Source organism: Chaetodon trifascialis, chromosome 9, assembly GCF_039877785.1.
Source record: "Chaetodon trifascialis isolate fChaTrf1 chromosome 9, fChaTrf1.hap1, whole genome shotgun sequence".
In the NCBI taxonomy this organism is placed as follows: Eukaryota; Metazoa; Chordata; class Actinopteri; order Chaetodontiformes; family Chaetodontidae; genus Chaetodon; species Chaetodon trifascialis.
Genome location: NC_092064.1, coordinates 6,280,043 through 6,305,087, shown reverse-complemented (window position 1 = coordinate 6,305,087; position 25,045 = coordinate 6,280,043). Strand labels below are relative to the sequence as shown.

At 40.6% G+C, this 25,045-nt stretch overlaps 1 protein-coding gene across 4 annotated transcripts in view; it reads right to left on the bottom strand.

The window, feature by feature from the left end:
* clcn2c (chloride channel 2c) overlaps positions 1 to 669 on the bottom strand; it is a 143,942-nt gene extending 143,273 nt beyond the window's left edge. For all 4 annotated transcript variants that reach the window (XM_070970241.1, XM_070970243.1, XM_070970242.1 and 1 more), the window contains exon 1: positions 476 to 669. In XM_070970241.1, the coding sequence (XP_070826342.1) occupies positions 476 to 526 (51 nt within the window). In that variant the 5' untranslated portion in view covers positions 527 to 669. The remainder of the gene's footprint in view (positions 1 to 475) is intronic.
* Positions 670 to 25,045: the final 24,376 nt, after the last annotated feature.

The window sequence follows — 25,045 nt, the reverse complement described above, 5'->3', positions numbered from 1 at the left end:
ATAAACATGTCCTTTGTAACTTGTGTCACCTCACAATACCCGAGAGGGTTATCAAGGACTTAAAAACACACAAGCCATGCACAGCGGCTCCCGACACCACAACCCTGGTTTCTTTGACGGGAGGGTGCAGGAGGTGGAACCTCGTTTAAAATCTAACGACTTCTAGTTGAACCTTGGTTGTCGACAAATACACACACTTCAGTAGAAACTTCTCGAATCACAGAGACACACTTCTTGATTCGGCACACACATATCACACCAACATGCATTTATTTCACTTTAATTGTAACTTTTCACTACAGCTCGCTCTCACAGCTTGCTATATGTAGCCGGTACCACATATAGAGCCAGCGAGCCAGGCAGCGTTAAATTCAAAGATTTGTCAATGGAGTCTGGCTTCCCAGTTCATACCAGAGGACTGCACGGACTGTGTGACCAGTGAACAAAGTTCAGAGCAGCAACAAGTCAAACTTACCAGAGTTTGTTCATACTGCAGCGCCCGCTGGTCTGAGCCGTCCCCTGCCATGGCTCTGCTCTGTCTCTACCCGGCGACTTGATCAAGTCTTTCAGCTTGGAACTGAGACGAAAGCGACCTCGATATCTCTCTGAGTGCGCACTGATTAAAGCATTAGTATGACTTTAGTTTCTGTAAAGGAGTTCACAAAGGGAACTCCAAGTACAGAATGCGTCCCGGTTACAGTAAGTTCCTTCATTTTATAGCTTCTGGTCCCCAGCAAGATACACACTGCGAGGCGGGACTTCGGTGGTTTGAAGTGGATCGACCCTCCCATCTGGAACCGCTGTCAATCAAGGCAGAAGCCTTCATGCTCTCTGCATGTTTCAGTGTGGAAGATGCTTCTCACAGTTTAGCTTTGATTCATTGATTTGACAGTTCATGCGCACAGATTGAAGGTGAGCAGAACTCTGTCCGTGTATTATTTGTAGTATTTGTACTGCATGGTACATCTACCTTTACTCTTCACATTTACATTACTGTTGGCACATGCTCATTTTATATCATTATTATGCCTTTGTTATCTTTACAGTAGTTTGTAGCTTTGTTTTTTGTTTTTTGTTTTTTTACTATTTTAAGTAGCTTATCCCTCTTTCTAACTGTGTTGAGCAACTTGCATTAGTGCAACAAAGTAACTTCTCTGTGGGGATCAATCAAGTTTTTCTGAATCTCAATCTGAAAAGCCAAAAGAAATTGAAATTTGTGGTGTTGCCAGAGTCCAGATAGACTGATCCTCCACTGCACCCCCTGAATGCTGATGATTAACTATTTACAGCTTTTTCTATCAGAGTAAAAATACAAAATAAAGTACAAATATTTTAAAGTTCCTGGTTAATATATCAAGTTTTGTTGTCAATATTATTTGATTTGGAAACACACACACACACACACACACACACACACACACACACACACACACACACACACACACACACACACACACACACACTTATATACATATATATAGTGAATGTCTCAACAACTATTTAATGGATTGCTATTAAATTTGGTACATACACTGCCTGACCAAAAAAAAGTTGCCACCTGGATTTAACTAAGCTAATAGGTAAGAGCCTCCTACTGGATAATTACTGCATTTGCGATTATCTTTAGCTGGCAACAAGTTATTTAACCCCAACTGATGCAATGAATAGCTTCTCATTTCTTAAACAACCATGTCGATAGACAGATCATTGACATGCATCAAGCAGAGAAAACATCTAAGGAGGTTGCAGAAACTAACTAAAATTGGGTTAAAAACTGTCCAGCGCATTATTAAAAACTGGAAGGATAGTGGGGAATCATCGTCTTCAAGGAAGAAAAGTGATTGATCGTGGTTGGCGATCACTTAAATGTTTGGTAAAATCAAATTGTAGAAAAACAACAGAAGAACTCAGGGCTATGTTTAATAGTGAAATTAAGAGCATTTCCACATGCACAATGCGAAGGGAACTCAAGGGATTGGGACTGAACAGCGGTGAAGCCTTTAGAAAACCACTAACCAATGAGGCTAATCAGAAAAAATGGCTTTAATTGGTTAGGGAGCATAAAGATTGGACTCTGGAGCAATGGAAGAAGGTCTTGTGGTCTGATGAATCCAGATTTACCCTGTTTTAGAGTGTTGGGCGCATCAGGGTAAGAAGAGAGGCAGACATCATGCCTAGTGCCTACTGTACAAGCCTGTGGGGGCAGTGCTATGATCTGGGGTTGCTGCAGTCGGTCAGGTCAGGTTCCGCAACATTATGTACCCAAAGAATGAGGTCAGCTGACTACCTGAATATACTGAATGACCAGGTTTTTCCTTCAATGGATTTTTTCTCCCCTGATGGCACGGGCATCTTCCAAGATGACAATGCCAGGATTGGTCGGGCTCACATTGTGAAAGAGTGGTTCAGGGAGCATGAGACATCATTTTCACACATGGATTGGCCACCACAGAGTCCAGACCTTAACCCCATTGAGAATTTTTGAGATGAGCTGAAGAAAGCTTTGCGTAGTGGTCCGACTCTCCATCATAAATACAGGGTCTTAGTGAAAAATTAATGCGACGCTGGATGGAAAGAAATCTTGTGACATTGCAGAAGCTTATCGAAACAACACCACAGCGAATGCGTACCGTAATCAAAGCTAAAGGAGGTCCAACGAAATATGAGAGTGTGTGACCTTTTTTTTGGTGGCCTTGAGATGAAAGTCAGAAAAACAACATTGACCTGAGGTGAAACGACAGTGCATCACTGGGCAGAAATCTTCCGCTGCACTGCTCTTAACAGCTGGGGCCTTTCAAATTTTGAGATATTTCAAATTAACTGCTGGCCCCGAGCAAAGTTCATATCTTCCTGAGGATGAACACATGCTTGATTTAATCCATCTTTTGAAACTCAATATTGAGAAGTGTTTGATGTTCTTTTGCAGTGATGTGAAACAAATACAGGGAACCTATACATAGCTGTCAGCAGGGAGTTCAACCCCAGATGGAGCTCTACAAAAATACACACTTGAGCCCAGAAAGGTATTTTCCACTTCAATTGAATATATGTGCACTGGGCAGAGTAGGTTAATCATTAGAATAGCTCTGCTTTGTGTGAATCTTATTTGAAAGTGGCAGCCTTTGTAGTCTAACTCCACGTCTTGTGGAACTGCTCTCTTCAAGGTTATGCAAGGGCTCGCATTCTTGAAGCTCATGATAGCATTGCTTCGTCTCAGTGGAAAATGACTGGAGGAATACGATAAGCACAATCACAACACTTGATCAACACTTGCATCCATTTTCCCCGGATCTGGGTTGTGATGGCAGCAGGCAAAAACTTTTTTTTTTACAAAGAATCTCTCTGCTCAGGGTAATCCCGAGGCATTCCCAGAACAGGTGGGTAATATAATACCTCCAGTGTGTTCTGGGTCTGCCATGGTGTCTCCACCTATTTGAACATGCCCAAAAGTCTTCTGCAGAAAGGTGGCCTGGTCCTGATCAGATGCCCAGGTACAGCATTCACGTCATGGGGCAACTCAACATGTTCGTATGTTTATAGAGTTGTTAAAAATAAATCATGCAAAAGAAAAGTGACCACTTGTACCTGCCTTTAAAACTTTTCAGTCACTACTGCACAGAACATATTGATACTGAGCAACGTTGATAACGTTGAGGTGCTTGCACAGAGCCCAAACAATACTACGAGACAATACCCAACCCAACCACAGCTTGTTCACCTGGCTGCCGTCTGGCAAGCGTTACGAAGGATCCGCTCTGTACCACCAGAATACAGAGCAGCTCCTTTCTTCAGGCTGTGGGACTCCTCAGTTCATCCTCCGCACTCCACCTTAAATAATAGGTTATTTTTGTGACTTATTCATTCATCCATGTGTATATTTTTGGTTTTGTGTGTAAGATAAAGGAACTATAACTGGTATTTTGCTCCTTCCTGTGTTGCGGACTGATAAAAAATAAATCTTGTAGCTTGTGTAGGCTGCCCGACATGTTCGAAATTATTTGGCCTCTATGTGCCTCTAAAGGCTTAAATAGTCAATAGTTCTTTCCTGGCTTACTGAGTTAGTGATGAAGCTACACCATTGGTCAGACGAGTTTTGCTCTTTCCAAATTCATAGGCAGACAGTCCTCAGTTCCATCCTCATTTTATTTTGATTATTTTATTGTCATTTTTCCAGAACTGCAGTGATTTTGTGTTTCCCCAGATAGTGTTTGCTTACTGAGACTTGGTGGATGGACAAAGATGACAACTCAGTTCAGATGACTCAGACCCCTGATGCCTCACATTAGCTTGAATGGAGATGGGTTTTGAATATAGGTCTCAGGATGTAGAATATGTATATCTCCAATTTTTGACAGTTGAGGTGCTACTCGAGGCCAGTGCGGAATGTACATCAGCAGATATAATGTTATTACTGTCTCTAACACGTATTAAAGAATTGTCTGGTGTCAGGTTTCCATCCAAACGTAGAGCAAATTTGAACTGAATTTCAAGAAAATGGGCACAAGAAATTGCACATGACTGCTAATTTTCATCCACAAGGAGTTGGTTCATCAAGATAAGCAGTAGGTGGTAGTAATTCTCCAGTCAGACAACCATTACAGTATGACATTGCAGAAGAAGAGGTGAGGCAATTAAAAGTCTTTTTCTAAAAAGGCAATAAGTTTTAAGTCTTTTCAAATTTTTGCCATTTCCATCATCCTTTTCCCATGTGATACTTCAAAATGTGCATAAAAACATGTTGATGGTAAAATGCCCATAGACTAAAAGAATGAATAGACATGCTTTTGTTCCTAATGTTTTCTTCTGCTCCACCCTCCACCCCAACAGCTACCCCTGTGGCATTTGCTTATTTGCACAAAACAGTGCTCAAACTTTGTTATTACTCCATATAAAATTCTGACAGTTTGACCACACCTCTTCCATGAACACGCATCTTTCTTGTCTCTTATTTCCAAAGTGGTGCTTATTGTTTTTCACGGAAATCTGGAAATAAACCCGGAGTGTCCTGTGTTGTTGGTTGTTGCTGGGCTTTGAGGAAAATAAAAAGTGATCCGGTTGTGTTTGAGACAGCAGTGCGAACAATAACATCACTTGGAAACACTAGGAAGGGGCTGGTGGATGGGGAGCTGGGGGATGTGTCCGTCTCATTATAAACTTTTGAATGTATTTTTGCAGAAAACATGGACTGTGGAGTTTGTCGACCATCAGTTCCTCTGAAAAGTGCATTAAGAAGGGATATCTTAAGGTCCAGACCACACAAGAGGAATGCAAAAACAGTTCCATTGTTCATATGAGAGCCTCTATTGTTAACACGAACAATTCTGAACCTATCCTTTAATACAGCACTAACTATTCTATCAAAAAGTGAAACTAGGGCTTGAGGAAACAGATAAATGTTTGCAGAGACACTGACCTTTACCCTTTAGTTAATCAGTGTTTGAGGGCTGTTCTACACAGATCTAATCCCTGGAAGTGTATGAGGTATGAAGTTATAGAGAGAAGAATGGCTGTGGGGTTTTCTTAATATATATATCTGGAGGAAAAAGTCAACATCCAACAGCGACTAAGACCAGGATGAGTCAACATAAAAGAGACAGAAAAATACTTGTTAGACACACTTGACTCAAGTACTACAGCCCCAAGACACACAAACATGAACCTCATATTGCTCTGCTTCCACTCGCTTGTTCTCTTCTGTTTTAATACATAAAACTGTGTTTGTCACATCTATATTAAAGCTAATGCAATCCATCAGCAGCCTTAATACAAAAGCTAATGGTTTTTGTTTGACTGTGTGACAGCTTGTTTGCTGGAGTCCTCCAAGTGTGACAGATAGGGCCACCATGCAGGGGAAAACACACCTACAGAATGGCAAATGAGACAGCTGACAACAAAGCAGGGGGCTGGATTGATGATCATTTCTCTTTTCTAAGCTGTTTATCTGTGTGTTGTATGTGTCACATGTCATGTGTGTTTCCAGCATAAGTTTTTTTTAATAGTAAACTCTTACTCAGAGCCACTTACACTAAGCAAACGGACCATAATATGATATGGGACGTTCAGCCTTCCAGAGTCAATAAACTATTAGCCTATTCAAACACAAAGCGATGGAGTGTGTTGCACAACAGAAATGGCACATTCCTGAAGTGGTTATGGGAGAATGGAGGTCAATGAGAGGGAGAGGCCGGAGCAGTGACGCTGCAGAAATCCATTCAGCTCTACATCTCTGTGTGTGGGTGTTTGTGTGTGTGACACTCAGGTAAGCCGCCACCTTTTGTGACAGGAGCCGCTCAGCTGTGACTGTCCAGCTCTGGGCCCAGATTGCTCCTCTTCACATGGTCTGTGTTGACAAGCTGGATCAGTCTGGCTGGATGAAAAGCCCCCCACAGTTCACCATTTCTAATCCTCTTTTGATTTCTGTGGAGGGGCCACCTGACATCCTCCAGCAGCTCTGTCTGCTCTCCAGTAATCAATGACAGCTTCTCTTTTCCTTTTACCCTGCCGGCTCACAGTGGTGGAAAGTAACTACATTTGCTCAAGCTAGTTTCTAGTTACCGTGCACATTATGAATGACAGTTTGTTTTTTAATCATGAACCTCTACTGAACCGTTTTGATGTCTATTTACAATAAAAGTGCACTTTAAACAACATTATCCATCTGTTTTTATCTATGTAAGACTATGTAAAACCAGAGAAACAAAAACATCTGCATAAAACATTTTTTAAAACAAATGAGTTAAATGATCACAGTGACGTGTTCAATGACCACATGTTACTGTACTTAGATTTCACTTTGTTGAATGACCAGTGTGAGCAGCATCACCCTGGACTGACCTGATAAGTCACCATGTTGTCACTGAAAACATCTAAAACAAATGTCTGAAAATAAGACATCACATAAAAAAAAAATAAAATGGCATTAAATTTATAACACAACGGTCAGAAACACTGTATTCCATTGCACTATTCAGCTTTTGTAGAAACTTGTTTCTTTTGTTTGAAAAAGTATTAAAAAGACATCAACATTATGCATCTGTTTCAAAATCATGAAAAAGTACACACAAACCACTATTTAACTTTTAATACTTCTAATATTTTTCTGATAATACTTCTATTCTTCCACTAAAGTAAGGGCTGCTCACTTTACTTTTGCTGCATTTAGGTAAAATGATCAGAGAGGGACACAACACAGTAAAAGAAATTGTCCTCACTTATTTCTTGATCTGAAACACTTAAACACTCCCCCAGTCTTTCCTGAACCTTAACGGTGTAGTTTTAGTTGCTCAAATAGATAACAGAAAATCTTTGCATTATTCTATTTTTGTATGAATTCTTTAGTAAGAATAAACCTTTACGCTAAAGAATCTGTTCATTTAAACCAGATTTACAAAACTGCTTATCTTAACTTTAACCAACTGATAAACTTGATTGAGTCAGCTTTATCAGGGGCACAAGAAACTGACCTATTTTATTTTTAAGTAATTAGCTGATTTTATTCTCTGTCTTGAAGGACCTTTCACTGCTGGACGAGTGCAGAAAATCGAGACTACTTCACCCTGTGCCCACCGAATGTGCCATTTTATCAAAGGAGGAGTTACTCCAACACACACCCCAGTCATTAGTCTAGTAACGGACAAAGCAAACGTCCTGGAGAGGTTGAAAACAACACAGATCTTCGATGAACAAAGACGGCACAGGCTGACAGTGCTTCTACTCACTGTAATGGCAGTGGTAAAACTCTAATATTTAAGCTTGTCATTTCCACTGTGCTGTGAAATGGTCTTCATAATCACATATACCAGACCTGTCAAACTTTGGCTTTTCATTCCATGAGGACAAATGGATCATAACACTGCACTTACCAGCAATTATCTCAGCAAGCTTTTTTTTCTTTTACTGTCACACTAGTTGGGCAGTAGATAATGTTTGCCGCAGTGGAAGATGGACATTATTCTCACTATAGCCATCATGGACATATAGAAGAGGTAAAGGCCAAACATCTCAGCTGAATCCCTCCCCCAAACAGCGACCAATCATACCTTAGTAGCCATAACTAGACACAGCAAGCCTGTGATACTCTGCATCTAAAGATGTTTGGATGGTCACATCTTTTTATAACCTTTCCAAAACCAAAAATTCAAGAATAAATGCGTGACTGTTGATCAAACAGTGTGTCGGTTTGCTTTAAAAGCTTCAGAGCATTTGTGCATATTCTCAGATGATTCATGAGTCCACTGGAATCAATATTGCAGTGAGATGTCGTTGTTTTAAATCCAGGTTCGTCCAGGCCCTCAAACGTTTGTCACTGATGGGACAAGCGCAACACTTTGTATGTGCAAGTGACGAAGCTAGATAGCCAAACAACGTTAGAATGACATTAAGACCATCACACCAGATCAAACTCTCATCATAGTTTTGAGGACGACATATGACGGAGCAATACACCAACAATGCTGTTTCTCTATTTTCATGTCTTGCATACTCCACACTCATGAAGATGCTGATGTTTTGTTTGGGACATGCAGCTTCAGACTCAGTCTTTTAGCATGATGATGGATCATCTAAGATCCTTCTACACCAGCTGGAAATAATAAAACCTCAGGTGGAAACAGTGTTTTCAACCAGCAACAATCTGCATTTCCCCTGGCAAAATTGATGCTCTCCAGCTTGCAATGAGAAGTTGCATTTGTCTGCCTCTGACTGATTCAGGGAGCCAAGTTCAAGTGGTAAGTCTGCCTCTGTTATCATAGTAAAGTGCACATGTGTCATGTGAGAACAGAGAAGTTGACAAGAATAGCAGTAGCAGCTAATGCGCTGCATCATTACAGATGGTTGATTGGTGCCTTAGTTTTGGGCCTCCCAAAAGAGGAAAAGGGGCACCACATAATAAATAAACATAAAGAGGAAATCAATAATCTCTTTTCATAGTGCAAACAAACACTTATTTACATGTCCATGAAAAGTCTATTGACTTTAAAGCCTAATCTTTCTTACCAGTGTAAATTCATCAACCTTTGACAAGGTCAGACTTTTTTTTGGGGGTGCTATTATCCCTTCAGGCCTTTTTCCTGTCTCACTCATGAGTGGCTCATGTGTGGTAAACCAATTAAAAAGCAATTTTACAAATAGACCAGAAAGAATCACTAAGACCTTTAACCTAATGACAGGGCTGCCGGATCATAATATAATGCTCTTTGCCAGGAAGCTAAAAAAACATCGTTTTCATTCCTCAGCCACACCCATATGTAAATATGAATCAGTCCCAGCTAGTCAACAGGAAAACCTCGGGGTAGCATTGAGAGGGATTGAATGGGACAGGGTCCTCTCCAAAGGAGACCTGGAGAGTGACTGTGACCAATTCACCTCAACAATAAAGTCAGCCATGGGGCCCTATCTCAGAAAGCAGCGCCAAAATAAAAGCAGGGACACGCTGCCCTGCTTAATGAAGAGTGTGGGAAACTTATGAAGAAAAGAGATGAATTATTGAAACAATCTTTAAAATCAGGTCATACAACAGATCGGCAAAAATTTACCTCATTAAGAAAAAAAGAATAATAATAATAATAATAAAAAGTTTAAGGCAAGCCAAAGCCAATTTCTTCATCAATACTATTAAAGAGGCAAGAGGAAATGGGAAGAAGATATAGCAAACCATCAACAAGCTGACTGGCAGAAAACAGAATCATAACAATAAAGAACTGGAGTTGAAAATAAATACCGAACCAGTTACAGACACAACCAACACCTTCTTTCTCGACTCTGTTCATGAAATAACCAAACTTTTTAATTCACCTAGCTACTTTATTTGCTCCATTAATTATGCACAGCCAATTTTCCCCCTACAACAAATAACTGAAACAGAAGTAGCAAATACCATCAGTGGCTTAAGAATTTCTAAGGCCATGGAAATCTATGGCCTTGATACTAATTTCTTAAAAAGGCACAAAGAGACCCTTCTACAGCCTTTATCATATATCTAATTAATCAATCCTTAAGACAATCCATTGAGCCATCAGCATGGAAGACGACCCTGGTCCCACCCATTTTTAAAGCAGGTGAAAGATCAGATATGGCTAATTGTAGGCCAATCAGTATTTTGCCTGTTATTTCCAAAATAGTCGAAAAATTGGGTGGCTAAATGGAGTCAACATCTCAATAAAAGCAAAAACTCACCCCTTCCAATACAATTTGGGTTTAGGGCCATCACTCAGCAGAAAGGTCAAAAGCTACCTTAATTAAGTTAAATTAAGTCCCCTTTCTGTGAATGCCCAGCAGGGGTCCCCCAAGGCTCCATACTTGGACCAATCCTGTTTACACTGTATATAAATGATCTGCCAGAGGCATGTAAAAATGTTGATGGTCAGATGTATGCAGATGATCTTTACACATGCGAAGACCTACCAAGAGATAGCTCTCACACTTACATCTAAAATGGCCCACATTGATGACTGGCTCACTAAATCATGTCTCTACCTAAATACCAAAAAACAGTCTGTATGGCTTTTACCAAACAAAATATGAAGGTGACACATTCCAATGTGTTCCTTAGAGGACAGGAGCTTGACCTTGTGGATGAATTGAAGTATCTGGGAGTTATATATGACTCCACCCTAACTTTCAAAAGTCAGATAAAAACGGTGGCAAATTAAGTTAAATTCAAACTGCAGAACTTCAAACAGGTTAGGCCATTTCTTGATACCAAATCTGCCAAGCTGTTCTTACATACTATGATTTTTTCCACATATTGAGTATTGTTTTTCATAACTAGCATGACCACTCTTAAATACATTGAATGTCTATTCAAGAAAGCCATGAAAACCTTTGATAAAAAGGCACTGTCATTTCATCACTGTGATATCTTAGAGAGACATTTTTTTTTTTGACAATTTCAAACATTTCAAGTATGCTTGTTTTGTATATAAAGTGCTAATAATATAATAATAATCTCTAATCTGTATTTATGTTACTTATGTTACCTGCTTAGGGACTGCAGATGAAAAGTAGTTATTTTAACTAATTCTGGTGTATTTACATGGTGTTTGTTTTCAGCTATGTTCATTAATATGCATGGTCCCTGTAAAATAAACCTAGAAATAAAAATAATAGATAAAAAAGCCTTTCTTTTAACTCTAACCATACATCTTACAGCTGTGCATGCTGCTATTTTTAGCCATGTTTAATTATATCATTATGTTTCTTTCTAGACAATGGCCTTGTTTTCATATTTCTCCTGCTGATGTGATATCCCACGATACAGCTACACACGCAGAAGCACACGACCAGTAATATTTGCTTCATGTAAAATGATCATGTGTCTCTGCTGCTCTTTTCAGTATATTAATGACCTTTAAATGGTCGTTATCCCTCCTCCCTCACTTAATTTGTTTATTCTTGTTTTTCTGAATGTGTTTGTGTGTACCCGTATTGTGTGAGTGTATGTGTGCTCTTTGTGCTTATTCCATGCGAAGCTGCCCTCTGTGAAAGCATGTGATGTTGTTTGTTTCAGCCGTGGTACTTTCATTTGTCTCTCTGCATGTTGGCAGTAAAACCAAATTTGCGATCTCTACGGCTTCCACCTCGCCCTCCCTGCACGGTGTGGAGAAGTTACAAATATCCTCGAAGAACATGTGTGTTTGTTTTTTGATGTGCACCAAAGTTCCTAAAATTGTTCAAGTGTCAGACAAAAGATATCATTTACAATAGTGGATGACCACCAGTGATTGTAACAATCAGGCTCATTCATACAGTGACAACTGCACTTGTGCAGCACTGCAACACTGACCTCTTTTGTTGGATATGCACAGATACTGCCAGATACAGTAAGCATGCATGCACGTGCATGCGTGTGCACACACACACACAGAAATTTGACTGCACCATTTTTCTTTTTGAAATATCAAGAGATGTGGTGTGTACATAGTCAGTCCACATCATTTTATTGCTGTTATCCTGACATACATCTCTTCAAAAAGCACACACTGTGTGTTGCACACTGTATGGATGCACACATCACCCAGAAACTGGTGTCTTTAGCCAAGGACAAATTAAACCTCTGGAGCAAACTGCACAACGACATCCTTAATGAGACTCTGCTGTTGTCCTCCACAATAAAATTAGGAGCTGAACTTAATGTTCTAAAGTGGTCTGTCCACCTGTATGCTCAGTTCCTCAGATGCCACTGAGCAAATCCTGACAAAACGTAAGAGTGGCAGTTATTTCACCTGTCTCCACTTTTAAGGTTACATTACTAAGCGAGGCTCGACAGCCCAAAATCAGACTGCAACCTTTGATGGCTGTTGCATAATTACTATTGACTTGTTTGAATTATGTTTTCATAATTTGACTAATCAACCTGACATTCATTCAAATGTTTTAAGGGTTTACAGGGCTTCACCCCCCGGAGAACTCACCATCAATGAAAATGATGTTTGGACATTTTATTACATATCAGCATTTTTTCATTGCACTTGTGACAAATCTGTTTAGAGACAAGGTTGAAACAGCTAAGCAGTTGCTGAATGCAAATGAGTCCAAAAGGGAGCACACAGACAGACAGAACCCAGAGACAGGCTGGGATCATAAGAGGACAGACAGACTGACAAAACTCTTGGACTGGGCTTGGACTGTGACCGACATCACTCCCCATTCCATGTAGTGCATTCAAGCTGTCAGTGATGACTCAAAATGATGGTGATAAACAAGTGTCTGGAATCCTAATTTGCTGTACACTATTGAGTAAACTTTTAAGAGAGAGTAGTAAATTAATGCCGTAATGTTCATGGAATGCAAGCTACTTTGTAGATCCAAAAAAAAACCTGTCAGTGATGAAAAAAATGAAGATGATTAGTGAGTGTCTGAAAATTTACTTCTGCCATCAGAATGTTAGAATCATTTCAAAGATTCTACGCTCACATCAAAATCTACATGTAAAGGTGTGGATACAAGAAAAGTGAATGGAGAGAGTCAACGGGGCTATGGGATGTGTGTGTATGGATGACGAATGTATATTGGCAGTTTCCGTGGTAAATTCAGCCGCTGTAGACATAGATCTAACCCATGGTTTTATACTCTGAGGCCATTATCCATGAACAGCCTTATCATCAATTATAGATTACACCATGCAAAGTCTCACATATCTCTCCTGCGCTGCCTGTGTGTCGATATGTCTGTTGTAATATAGATTTGTTTCTATCAGTGTGCTGTATAGATTTTTTATATTCACTCTGTTGTGTAAGTTTACAATATGTGTGTGTCTTGTTTCTGTGCGTATATCAGGATGTATGCACACACATACACACATGCATGCCAGTGTGTGTGTGTGTGTGTGTGTGTGTGTGTGTGTCAGTGTGTCAGTGTGTGCATGGATTCCATTTCTATCCATACAGTGATGGAAGCTGAAATGAAGAATAAAAGAAGCTTTCTCAGGGGGGGTTCAGTATCTGATAGGTGAATCCAACCTGACATCCAGCTACGGCTTTCAGGTATGTGAGGAAAGAGAGATGAATGACCATGATACACACGTGCACACACACACACACACACGCACACACACACACACGCACGCATGCACGCACGCACGCACGCACGCACGCACGCACGCACGCACGCACGCATGCACGCACTGGCATGCATGTGTATATGTGTGTGCATACATCCTGATATATGCACAGAAAGGTGGTTCTGTTCTGTCCTGAGAGAGAAGCTGATAACACAGACATCAGAAACATTCACGAGTCACCAGTAGAGTTTTGGCTCCAGCGCACCATACAGCACTTAATGATGAAGTTTTTAATCTTGTTAACGCGTCCATTTTTAAAGGACATGACATACTATAGGACATATCATGAGCCACTGAAACAGTCAGTGGCATGTCTGAGTATTCCCACCGTGGAACTGCTGTGGACCAATGACAATCTCACAAATCTCATGGAGTCAGACAGACAGGGTTTCATACGTCAGGTACCAAAGGAACCAATCTGGTCCATTTGCAGGGTGGGACTACAATGAAATAATGGGTATCAAGTCCGAGAGCCAAACCTCCAGAGAGAACAGCAGTATTTTCCAGAGTGCTGTTTTAAAACAGATGGATTTTACCAGAAAACTTATGTTGAAGATAATGTGAGCCAATGTCAGCCTGCCAAGTTATGCAGTGATTCATGTGAAATGCTGACATGACATGTTTAAGGGTGCTGATGAAGAAAGCTACAGGAAATGTTACTCAGACCAGTTTGTCAGACAGCTGCTGAATTAGATGACGGCTTTATCCATGATGATAATTCTGACAGAAAACTTCACCTGACTTTAGGGTTGTCCTTCTTTGGATTCTGTTTCTGATTAGAACGTGTATGACTGAATTACTCCTACAGCTTGCAAAGCAGAAAACAAGTTTATGTGTTTGATGAGCAGAGTACGCTGGAGCTGCAGGTGGAGTATAGGGGTGGATGGAGTATGTGTTGAATGAAGGCAAAGGTGTAGAGTTACCTTTATGCTATTTAAAGGCATGAAGGATTTTTTTCATACAAAAGCTTCGAGATAAGTAGGTTTTTTGGGGTTTAATCAATGCTAGGAGAGGAACAAGATAGCACAGTGTTGCGTGATGGCATATGATACATCAAACACTGGAGTGAAATGAGGACTTGTCACAGCTAAGTCTGGCCACTTAGATTTAATCAATCCTATCAACAAATATGGATGTTTTGAGCTTGCAGGGACTGCAGAAAGTTTCCTATTTGCACAGGAGATGAAAGCGGTGGGAAATTGGAGACATCTATAAGTTGCTACATTCATTTAAGTCATTTAAAACACCGGGAATACGGCTGGGAGGGATGCTCCCTAACTCAACATATGGGATGGCATATGATTGAATCGTCACTGAACCTTAGCAAAGTATATATTGTCTGAAACATTCAGAATACAACAGGAAAATTGATTGGGGGATCTTGAGTGCAACCAAAATGGTTCAACAAGTGTGACCAGTGTATTGAGGGTATGTCATTTTCTGGCTTGTGCAACAAAGATGAAGTGATTAATAAAGATTTAAATCACAGGATATCCCACAAAAGAGCACTGAGGGAAGTTATTTTTAAGACTTTTTGTGTAACAGGACCCATGGGAACCACAGCACTCCCTCCATACTGAAGAAAATGAATTATTCAGACTGTGATGTGGCAGGAGAAGCAGCAGCAGACTGTCCATCTGGACGCTCTACAGAACTGCAGGCTGGCTACCAAAGCCAGGAAGTCTTGGCTCATTCAGCAGTACACATTGCAATAATTTACCAGAATCAGTGTTATTTTTATGTGATTTTCTATTTTGTACAACTCAAAATCAAACGTGTGACGAGTATAGAATTTAAGGAAATATCAATATTACATTGAAGAAGCTTCATTCAGTTTGAGTCCGTTCACAAGAGCAATAAAAGCAAATATTATACTAAGCAGGTGGACAAGAGTGCAAACAATGCATTTTAAAGGCCTGTCTGCATGTAAAATATGACCATTTTGACTGAATTTATAATTTCTACAATAATAATTTTACACTGAATGAGTGATTATTGAAGTGAAAGGAGGAGAAAGAGACAACCAGTCTTCAAAGAGAGGCTCACAATGTTTCAAGTCTGGCACAAAACAACAGTGAGGTAGACTCATGAACATGGAAACAGTTACCGTGTGGTATAATAATTCCTCCTGTTCACACTGGCCAGTAAAAGATCCCCTCTTAATGTACTTTCAGTGAAGGTGATCCACAGTCACAACACTTGATTTGACAAATGAACTCAGTATCTTCCAAAGTCTCAGTCATTATAGTGCAATATTCTCTCTCTCTAGCCATTCAGGTGGCAGGGCTCTATGGCACTGTCGATCCACAGGTCTGTCAGTCCACCACTTTGGTACCAGCTCAAAGACCCCAATATCTCTTTGATGGATTGCCATGGAACTTTGTACGACATCCATGGTCCCTGGAGGATCAATCCCACTGCCTTTAGGAATCCCCTGGCTTTTCCTGTAGTTCCACCATGAGGTTGACATTTGTGATTGTGTCTGTTACTTCTACTCAAGACCAATGGTAATAGGTGACTTTTTATCTCGCTCCATCATCAGATCAAACTTTTAACTTATTCTGCTCCCTAGCTAATGTTAGCATGACTTATCTCCAAGCACCACTGTGCAGCTTCACAGAGCCACAAGCATGGCTGGAGACTCTTTTTGTTACTGTCCTTCCACTGCAGTTTAACAGGGAAACAAAAAGAGAGATTTTGGAGCTAAAAAACTAAACTTTGAAGTCTCATATTAAAATTAGACTTTGGATTTTGTCCTCCATCCCTTACACTGAAAGTGCGTTAAGTAGGGATCTTTTAATTGTCAGCATACATGATGCAGCATAAACAGTTTTATTGTTCAAATGGGCACCTGCCTATTGTTAAGAGACATTACAAAATATCAACCAATCCTTGAAGGTAGGTTATATATATAACAAGTCCAACTGCTGCAGCTCCACCTGGTAAAATACTGCTATACTATGACTCATGAATTTGTATTAAAAGGCAGAGAGTCTGACTCACAAAGTATGCAATAGAGAAGGACACCTAAAAATAAGATTCCAATACAATATTGCTTCTGTTTCAGCATTTTGGTATTGTCGTTATCACGAAGCGTCCATAGGAAAGTGTTTCTAAACCAATAGAGTCAGATCATGTGTCTTCATCTGTGAGATACCAATCTTTGTCCTGCTATAATAATGTGACCACCACCACCACCAAAATCAGGCTTTTCTGGAACCTGAGCTTTGTTCTCACAGCATACCCAGTAGCTGATAGATAGATAGATAGATAGATAGATAGATAGATAGATAGATAGATAGATAGATAGATAGATAGATAGATAGATAGATAGATAGATAGATAGATAGATCGATCGATCGATCGATAGATAGATACTGTATTCATCCCCAAGGGAAATTCACAAGTTCCAGCATATTCCACAAATTTTACGTAAAAGGCATGCAATAAATAATCTAAAAGCACAGCAAGCAAAGAATTAAAAGTTAAAGAATGTAAAAATGTCCACATGTTCAGTGCAATAGGAATAAAAGTACAGATGGCAAACAGAGTTACATGTAAACATGTTCTTTGTGTCCCCTTGTTACAAATGATCAAATCACCAGATGAGCAGACCTACAAGAGAATGAAAACACGAGTGCTCAGGTGGAGCCCGATTTACAACGGGCCTCAGACAGCATTGAAACTATTTCAGTCTTCACCCAAACATCCAAATGATCTGAATGATCATTGCCCGAATAATCAATGAAGATCACCCTGATTCAAAACGTTGAGTTCATCCAAGGACGATGGCCCTTTCTGATCAAGGCATTGTAGAGAAATGGCCAAATGTACTTTGGGCATAATCCCAAAATGTTGCCACTTTAGATTAATGGAACATTCAAAACAAACTAAAAATGAGCACAAACAAATCAGAGGTGACAGTGCTTTAACAGCTCATCATTTACATATGATAAACATTAATTCTGTGAGCACTGACCTTTTGGCACAGTAAAATATGCACACTGATAGATATGGCCATAAATGCTGTCACAAAGCATGGAAGTAATCTCATTAAACAATTCCAATCGTCTTCCATGAACAGTGAACATAGTGTTTGAAATGGCAGAGAGATGCTCTCAGCAGATATGAGTCAGATCTTTGTTTATGGCTCCAGCAGAGATTGAATTGATAAATATAGAGTTTGGCTATGGAACAAGCAGAGTCCGATAGTTTGATGAATGAGGACCACTGTCTTTCCAAGAACCTTGAAAATCAACTGCTGAATGCTTTGAGATAAATCAATGGAAATGCTGTCTCTGTCATCTGTGTCTCTGTTTCCTTATTTTATCACCATATTTGCCTCTACATTTCTTCATTAACCTTTTCTTCAGTCGCTTTTAATTCTGTTTTTCTGTCGTACATGCCACCCTGAAGACATCTTGTAATCAGTACACCTTGTCTGCGATCAGCTCTGTAGGTTTGCACCCCAATGTATACACGACTGCGAGAAAGTTCCTGGTTCTATTAGCTTTGAAATGAAGAAGAGAAGTGCTGGAAGACACCTTATCCTGATAAAAGGTGCATTTCTCCAAGAAAATGACTCATTTAAATGTTCCATGTGCACTTCTATACTTTCAAAATCAATCTATCTGTTGATCTTTCTAATCAAACTATGGCAGAGCTTCTAGTAAAGAGGGTAGTAAAAAATTAAATGAAACCAAATTTCTGTATCATCCAGGCAACAAATTGGAAAAGTCTGCTATTTTTCTTCAACACTGACATGATGTCCAGTTTGAACATGAGGTGGTAAAAGAGCAGATCTCAACTGGGCACACACAGATCTTTGCTTCTTTGATAAATCATATGTCAATACATCATCATTCTCAGTACTATATTCATATCTTATCGTGATAAATGTGTGCACTTTCGGTACACCAAAGATGCTATTTTTGACATGTCATTTTTACACCGCTGGGCTGAACGTTCAAGGATAAAAAGTTTCAGAGAACCCAAAATCCAAAGAACCCATCTCTGTGCTTCCAAATGGATGAGAGTCTGTGAACAGATTTGTGTTCCCACATTGTGATTAATCCTAGTACACACACAAACACCATCACAGTGCAGGTAGCAGTGCCTCTGCAGTAATATATGATACACATTGCCAATTGATCTGCGTCTCATTCTGCCACTCGTGCACAACAGCCTGAGGACATAAATACATGTGCGCGCGCGCGCGCACACACACACACACACACACACACACACACACACACACACACACACACACACACACACACACACTAGCAGAAGCAGCACTAAGCAATAGCTTGAGGTGAATATTTGCTGTTTGATGGCATTTCCTTTGGTGGGGCTGAGGACAGCTTTCACTACGAACTCCACATCATTCCCCGTGTGACTTCAGCTTTCGCTCTGTGACACAAACCTTCGGGTGCAGTTGGGTTTTCGGCCCACATCCTTCTCCATGTTCAACTATCCATCACAATGCTACATTATTCCCTATTTTATTCCATTTGTCAGTACTGCAGTGCTGTTAAGCCAGCTTTTGAAACAAAATGTAAATGAGTTGTGTTTCCATCAGCTGGTCTGTACTGAATAAACTGTACATATCCCCTGGGCCAGACAGGTGCACTGCCGAGGTTCACAGAGCTCTCTCTACCCTCCTGGCACAGACCTCGCAGGACATGTACAGTGGTACGTCCAGAGGAGAGGTAGCCTTAAACGTACTGTATACAGTTTGGTAAGCCTGGTTAGTTTGACATACTAAATAAAGCTCCATGGGCTCCAGCTACCACACCAACACACAACACACACCAACAGCTCCTACACTTTGCATTGTGTCTCACAGCTGTGGACATAGTTTCGTGGATGAGGAAGCATAAGCAGAAACATAAGGAGACATTATCTGCCTATAATAGCGCACCTGATCTACACGTTGTCAGACCTTTTTTATTAACAGGCGTCTAACAGACGTAATATTTCTTTTTTCTAATTTAAATTGATCTCCCATTCTCCTTGATCTGTTCTAGTGGACAGCAGTTAAGTAAGTGGACCTCACAGTCTGCTTGGAGATGTGGAACGCTGGCTGAGGATTTGATGTTGACTGTAAACATACTTCCCTCTGGCACAAATTGTTACAAGACAGGCTCTGTTGTTGTGCCACATGAGCACAAAGTGTGCCACACACGGCATCTATGTGACTGAAAACCACTTTATACTGCATAGAAATATCAAGCCTGTTCACTCAAAATAGTTGTTTCAGGTGGTCATTTAATTCATGTTTACATCATCATCTACACTTCACAGGCTACGGCTGCTGAGGTTTCATCTGAGTCTGAATTTGCATTAGCGGCCGGCACAAGAGGGTTTAAGCCTAATCTGAAGATGTCATTTTGCCAGCCATCTGTGTCAAACGAGGAACTACAATATTTTGTCTGTGATTCCCACTTCATTTCTCCTGTTTATGTTGGAGTCAGTGTCTCCATATTAACTGTGTATGTGTTCTAATATCCTGCATATGATGGGTTTTCATAACCTGATGCTCCAGATGGTTTGTTACACAGAACCATCTGGGAAGTCATCCACGGAGAGTGTTTGGAAAAGGGCAGGCACTTAGAAAATACTTCGCAAGTGATTGGATGAACCACTTATTACTGTGTATCACGGGCAAAAAATATGAATTAGTAGGGGAATGAAAATCTTGCTGGAGCCAGACGAGAGAAGAACAAAGAAATCTTGTTCACGGAGAGAGTTACCGTTCTTTCAGTGAAGAAACACTCTCCAGCTCTGATAGAACTGATGTTACAGCAGCATCTGCGCCAACCTCTTTAGGAGCAGCCATTTTTGTTTTCAAACGAACAGTCACGATGCAGTCACACCTAAACCACTCGAGCCTGTAGCTGTGAGTACTTCCTCAAAGGACGCTGATTGGTCCAATCCACTGAGCTTCTGCACACAAGTGCCTGGCAGATGGATTCTCAGCCTGTGTGATCTCATGAATCTATCTTATTCTCAGGGTAATGGTTTTCATGGAAAAGCAGATTTGAAATTTGGACTTGATGCTCGTTAAATACACAGCAAATTCTGGCCTTTGAAATAAACTCTCAGTGAGTTCAAATCAACTCAATTTGAGTGTACATGTGAGACCATCAAATTCACTCTAGGTCAGAGTTAACATAACTCCTTTCTTGGAGTTGATCTTTTGACCCTTTTCAGGAGTTAAAACTGAACTCTTGTGGAGTTAAAACTATATCCCATATAGTTGAGTTAATTCTAATGTGAACTCTTTTAAGTGTTAAGATTCAACACTTAAAAGTATGTTTTATTTAACATTACAAAACACTAAAAAGGTTTTAGGAGAAAATGACTGCAAAAACACACCATAATGTTTAGTACAAATTTTTATTTCCCAAATTTGCATACAGTGTGTTCAACAATCCATGCTGCATACTTACTGGTGTAACAAGTCACATTTTGAATAGCAAACAAGTGTAAACATACATTACAGCAGACATTCACATTGAAAACACTGTTGCACACTTCTGTTTGGTTTTATGGTGCCATGCCATCACTGCATGGTGAAGTGCCAGTTTGGTGACATTAAGTCAGAAAAAGAAATATGGATGCAATTAAAATGCAGCGCAGTAAAGGGGAACAAGAAAACCACACGCAAGGGGAATGATCCCACAAAGACAAAAGAAACACAGAGACTTACCCTACGTTTACACATAGCAGGGTATTTTGGAAAATAGATATTTTGGCCCCTCTGTTTTCAAAAATAACATCGTGCACACAACATCCATCCAACCATCCATCCATCCATCCATCCATCCATCCATCCATCCATCCATCCATCCATCCATCCATCCATCCATCCATTTTCTATACCGCCCATTCCTTTCGGGGTTGCGGGGGGGCTGGAGCAGCTGTCAACGGGTAAGAGGCGGGGCACAACCTGGACCGGTCACAGGGCAACACACAAGACAAACAACCACTCACACTCACACCTAGGGGCAATTTTAGAGTCACCAATTAACCTAATGAGCATGTTTTTGGTCTGTGGGAGGAAGCCGGAGTACCCGGACAGAACCCACGCATGCACCTTCTTGTTGTGAGGCACGCGCACTACCTGCTGCGTCACCGTGCTGCCCTTGTGCACACAACATCGTTTTCAGAAATGTTTCCATTGACATGAACCCGGATAAATCTGCCGTTGAGCGCCATCATAACTATGCCAAACCTATGGCCACGAGTGTAAACATAGGTCGCTCACATGACGTTAAGTGTTTTCAGTCCCATGTTGTGACGTTTCGGAACCTAAAGCGCCATTTAACCCTGTTTACACGCCGAAATCTCCACTTTGGCCGGAGTTTTTAAAAATGATCGTTTTCCGTGAAAAAAACCCCTCTGTTTGCATGTAAACGAGAGGCCGAACCACATGAAAACATATGCATGTTCCCTAAGTGCAAATGGGGACTTAAATAGAGGGCAACTAAACAGACACAGGTGGACACAATCACAATCACAATCACAATCACAATCACTCAGGTTGGGAAACATACAGGAAGTAATTTAAACAAGACACACAAGGGAAGGCTTCCAAAATAAAACAGGAACAAGACTACCAAAATAAAACAGGATCCTTACACACAAATTAATATGTTGATAGAATAAGAAAAACCACTAGCTAATGTTAACTGACTTATAATATACACAGAAGGATAAGTACTGGAGAGTATAACGTTCATTTCAATCGTGTGCGTCTAGTGAGATACAAGAAGCCATCGAGTCGCCAGTTTGGGGCTAGCATTAACTTCAGCAGTCTGTCCAAGCATTACACTGACAGAAAGTCCATCACAGCCTAACAAAGTTTGAGAAGTAAAATAGCACTTTTACCTGTCGCTCTAAGACTAGAACTGATGGGCGCGGCAACAAAACTATAGATCACTCAACACCTGTGTGTTGTGTGTTGAATCCAGCCCCTCAACACCCAGAGAATGAACACTGAAATGTTACACCAGCAAAGAGTGTCCCCAACACAAACTGTAGTTTAACTCGTTAAACTCCAAAAATCTTACTCTGTCACACTTTTTTTTGTCTAACTCCAGATTATTCCACTCCAGAAATTTGCTGTGTATCTGATTGTTTGGACTATGTGCAATTACAATTACCTTAAATGTGTCATTTCATCCGCACTGCAGAGTTGTGGAAGTGATGAAGGTCAGGTCTCTTGTCCTCATTCAACGTGGCCATTTAAAGCAAATGTAAAAACACACTGCCAAAAACTGCACCTGCATTTTCCATTTCAATTTCTCCTCCCTGTGATGTCACTGGCATCCAAATGGGGAATGTAAACCTTGTGCTTTCAGTGTAGGCAGCAGGCTGTCTTCTCTCTCCAAAGCATTTCTGTTTGTTTTTAGCGTGAATCTCCTTAAGCCATTTAATCAGTTAAACAGCTGAAAATGTGTGTCAGCAAAATCTGGGTCTAAATCATTTGCAAAGACAAAGACTGGATCAAAGACTTCAATCTGCTCTGACTTGCTGCTACTTAGTGCAAAGAATATGTCTTGTCATTGTCAGCACCTGTTTCAGGGTGTGTTTGTGTGTGTGTGTGTGTGTGTGTGTGTGTGTGTGTGTGTGTGTGTGTGTGTGTGCAGCACTGACAAGGTAAACAGGTGACTACTGAGCATCTGAACGTGCTTCCAGAAGACTGTATATAGTCATTGTATCTTTGAGCATCTGTGTGTGTGTGTGTGTGTGTGTGTGTGTGTGTGTGTGTGTGTGTGTGTGTGTGTGTGTGTGTGTGCATCTGATAGTGACCTTGGGTGTACGTGCTGACTGGTCTCTGCTGGGATTTAAAGCCTTGAGATGATTCAATTACAAGAAATGAAAGATTCTCTGATCTATCAGGAAGTTTATGTATGTGTGTCTACATGTGTGTACTGTATGTACAGGAATGAGCCAGTTCAGCAGAGATGCAACCTCCCAGTGTGTTCAGGTATGACTGCCATGTGTGTGTAATATCTGAATTGTGTGCACGTCTACCTGCAAATCCTCTGCTCATGAAAAGACCGAAAAGCTTCATATCTCTGCAGCACCTGCATCGATGTTTACAAAAAGAGTCATTCACATGCTGGGAGGTGAATTCTTGGTTTTACACATAAATTCTTGCACTTGCCCCCAAAACCCCATCTGAGTAATGACTGTTGCACCTGAGGACTCTCTACCTTCCAGTGCGGAATGGATGAAGCACTCAGAAAAACAAGCCACTGCGAACGCTGATCACCACGCCGCACACCATGGACCTAATTAAAACCATTCACAGCAAGCAGGTTCGACTGGAATTGGGGTGTTTCAGGAGTCAGCAGTGTTTAAAAATTTAACATGCTCCGTAAAATGTGGCAGCTCGCAATATTTTACCAAGTCTCACTTCTATTTTTTTCCTCTGCCTCTCATTCTTTCTTTTTTCCGCCTACCGTCTCAGTGCAGACTCGGAGGAGGCGCCTCTTTGCGATTTTTGTCTGGAGGCAAAAAGAGAATGAGAAAAAGAAGGAAGCCATGGGCAGTGGCTCATTTTTTAAACAACAGATGGGTTTGGGCTGCCAGTGATGGGAAGCCACAGGTCTGAACATGCCGAAGGTGATGGGGAACAGATTCTGCCACAATAAATGTCACCATAACTCTGTTCCTGTCTGTCGGACTGCTTTTCAGGTTGTCTGCGTTCTCCTTCCCGGTCCACTTTGGCTAGTCCACCTTAACACTTCCTGATGTGGACTTTTAAAGGCTGGGACTATTGGGAATAAAGAAGCCAGTATCATAGATGGAAACCTCTGCATTCATTATCACTTTATTGGTGGTTGGATAAAGTATAAATCTGCACGCTGAACTTTTCCTGAGGGACTTTGCACATTCAACTTTAATTTGCACTGTGAGAACTCTATTGTATCTTAATTCAAATGTATTTTTTTCAATCTAGTACAGTAGTTAGGGGATCAGTAAATTATCTACAGACCATGGACCAAGGATCAACGGGCTTAATCAGGATGTGCTACTGGACTGGGGGCACTTAAGGCAGCAATACCTTTATTTTCTTTGCAGCTTTAAATGTAATATCATATCATATGGGGTGAAGGAGCTGCTGTCTGATCCACATTATGTTTCTTATACACACATTATGACGCAAGACCCAGATGAATTTCACTGTCTGTGTATTGGTGGCCTGCATATGTTTCTGTTGTGTTATGAACACTATAACCACAAAGGCTGAAAAGAATTTATTGGAAATCAAATAATTTTCAGACTGTATCAAACTGTAAATAACACTGACATATTAGCACCTTCTGAAGCTGTAATGGCTAATGTGCGCGCCACAAGTTACCTACTTACTCAGGCTGCCTCTTAAACATAGATGATTTGAATCAAATAAGAATCCCCTGATTTTGTCAGTTGAATCACTGCAATGCAGACTCGACCCTGAAAATCATGACT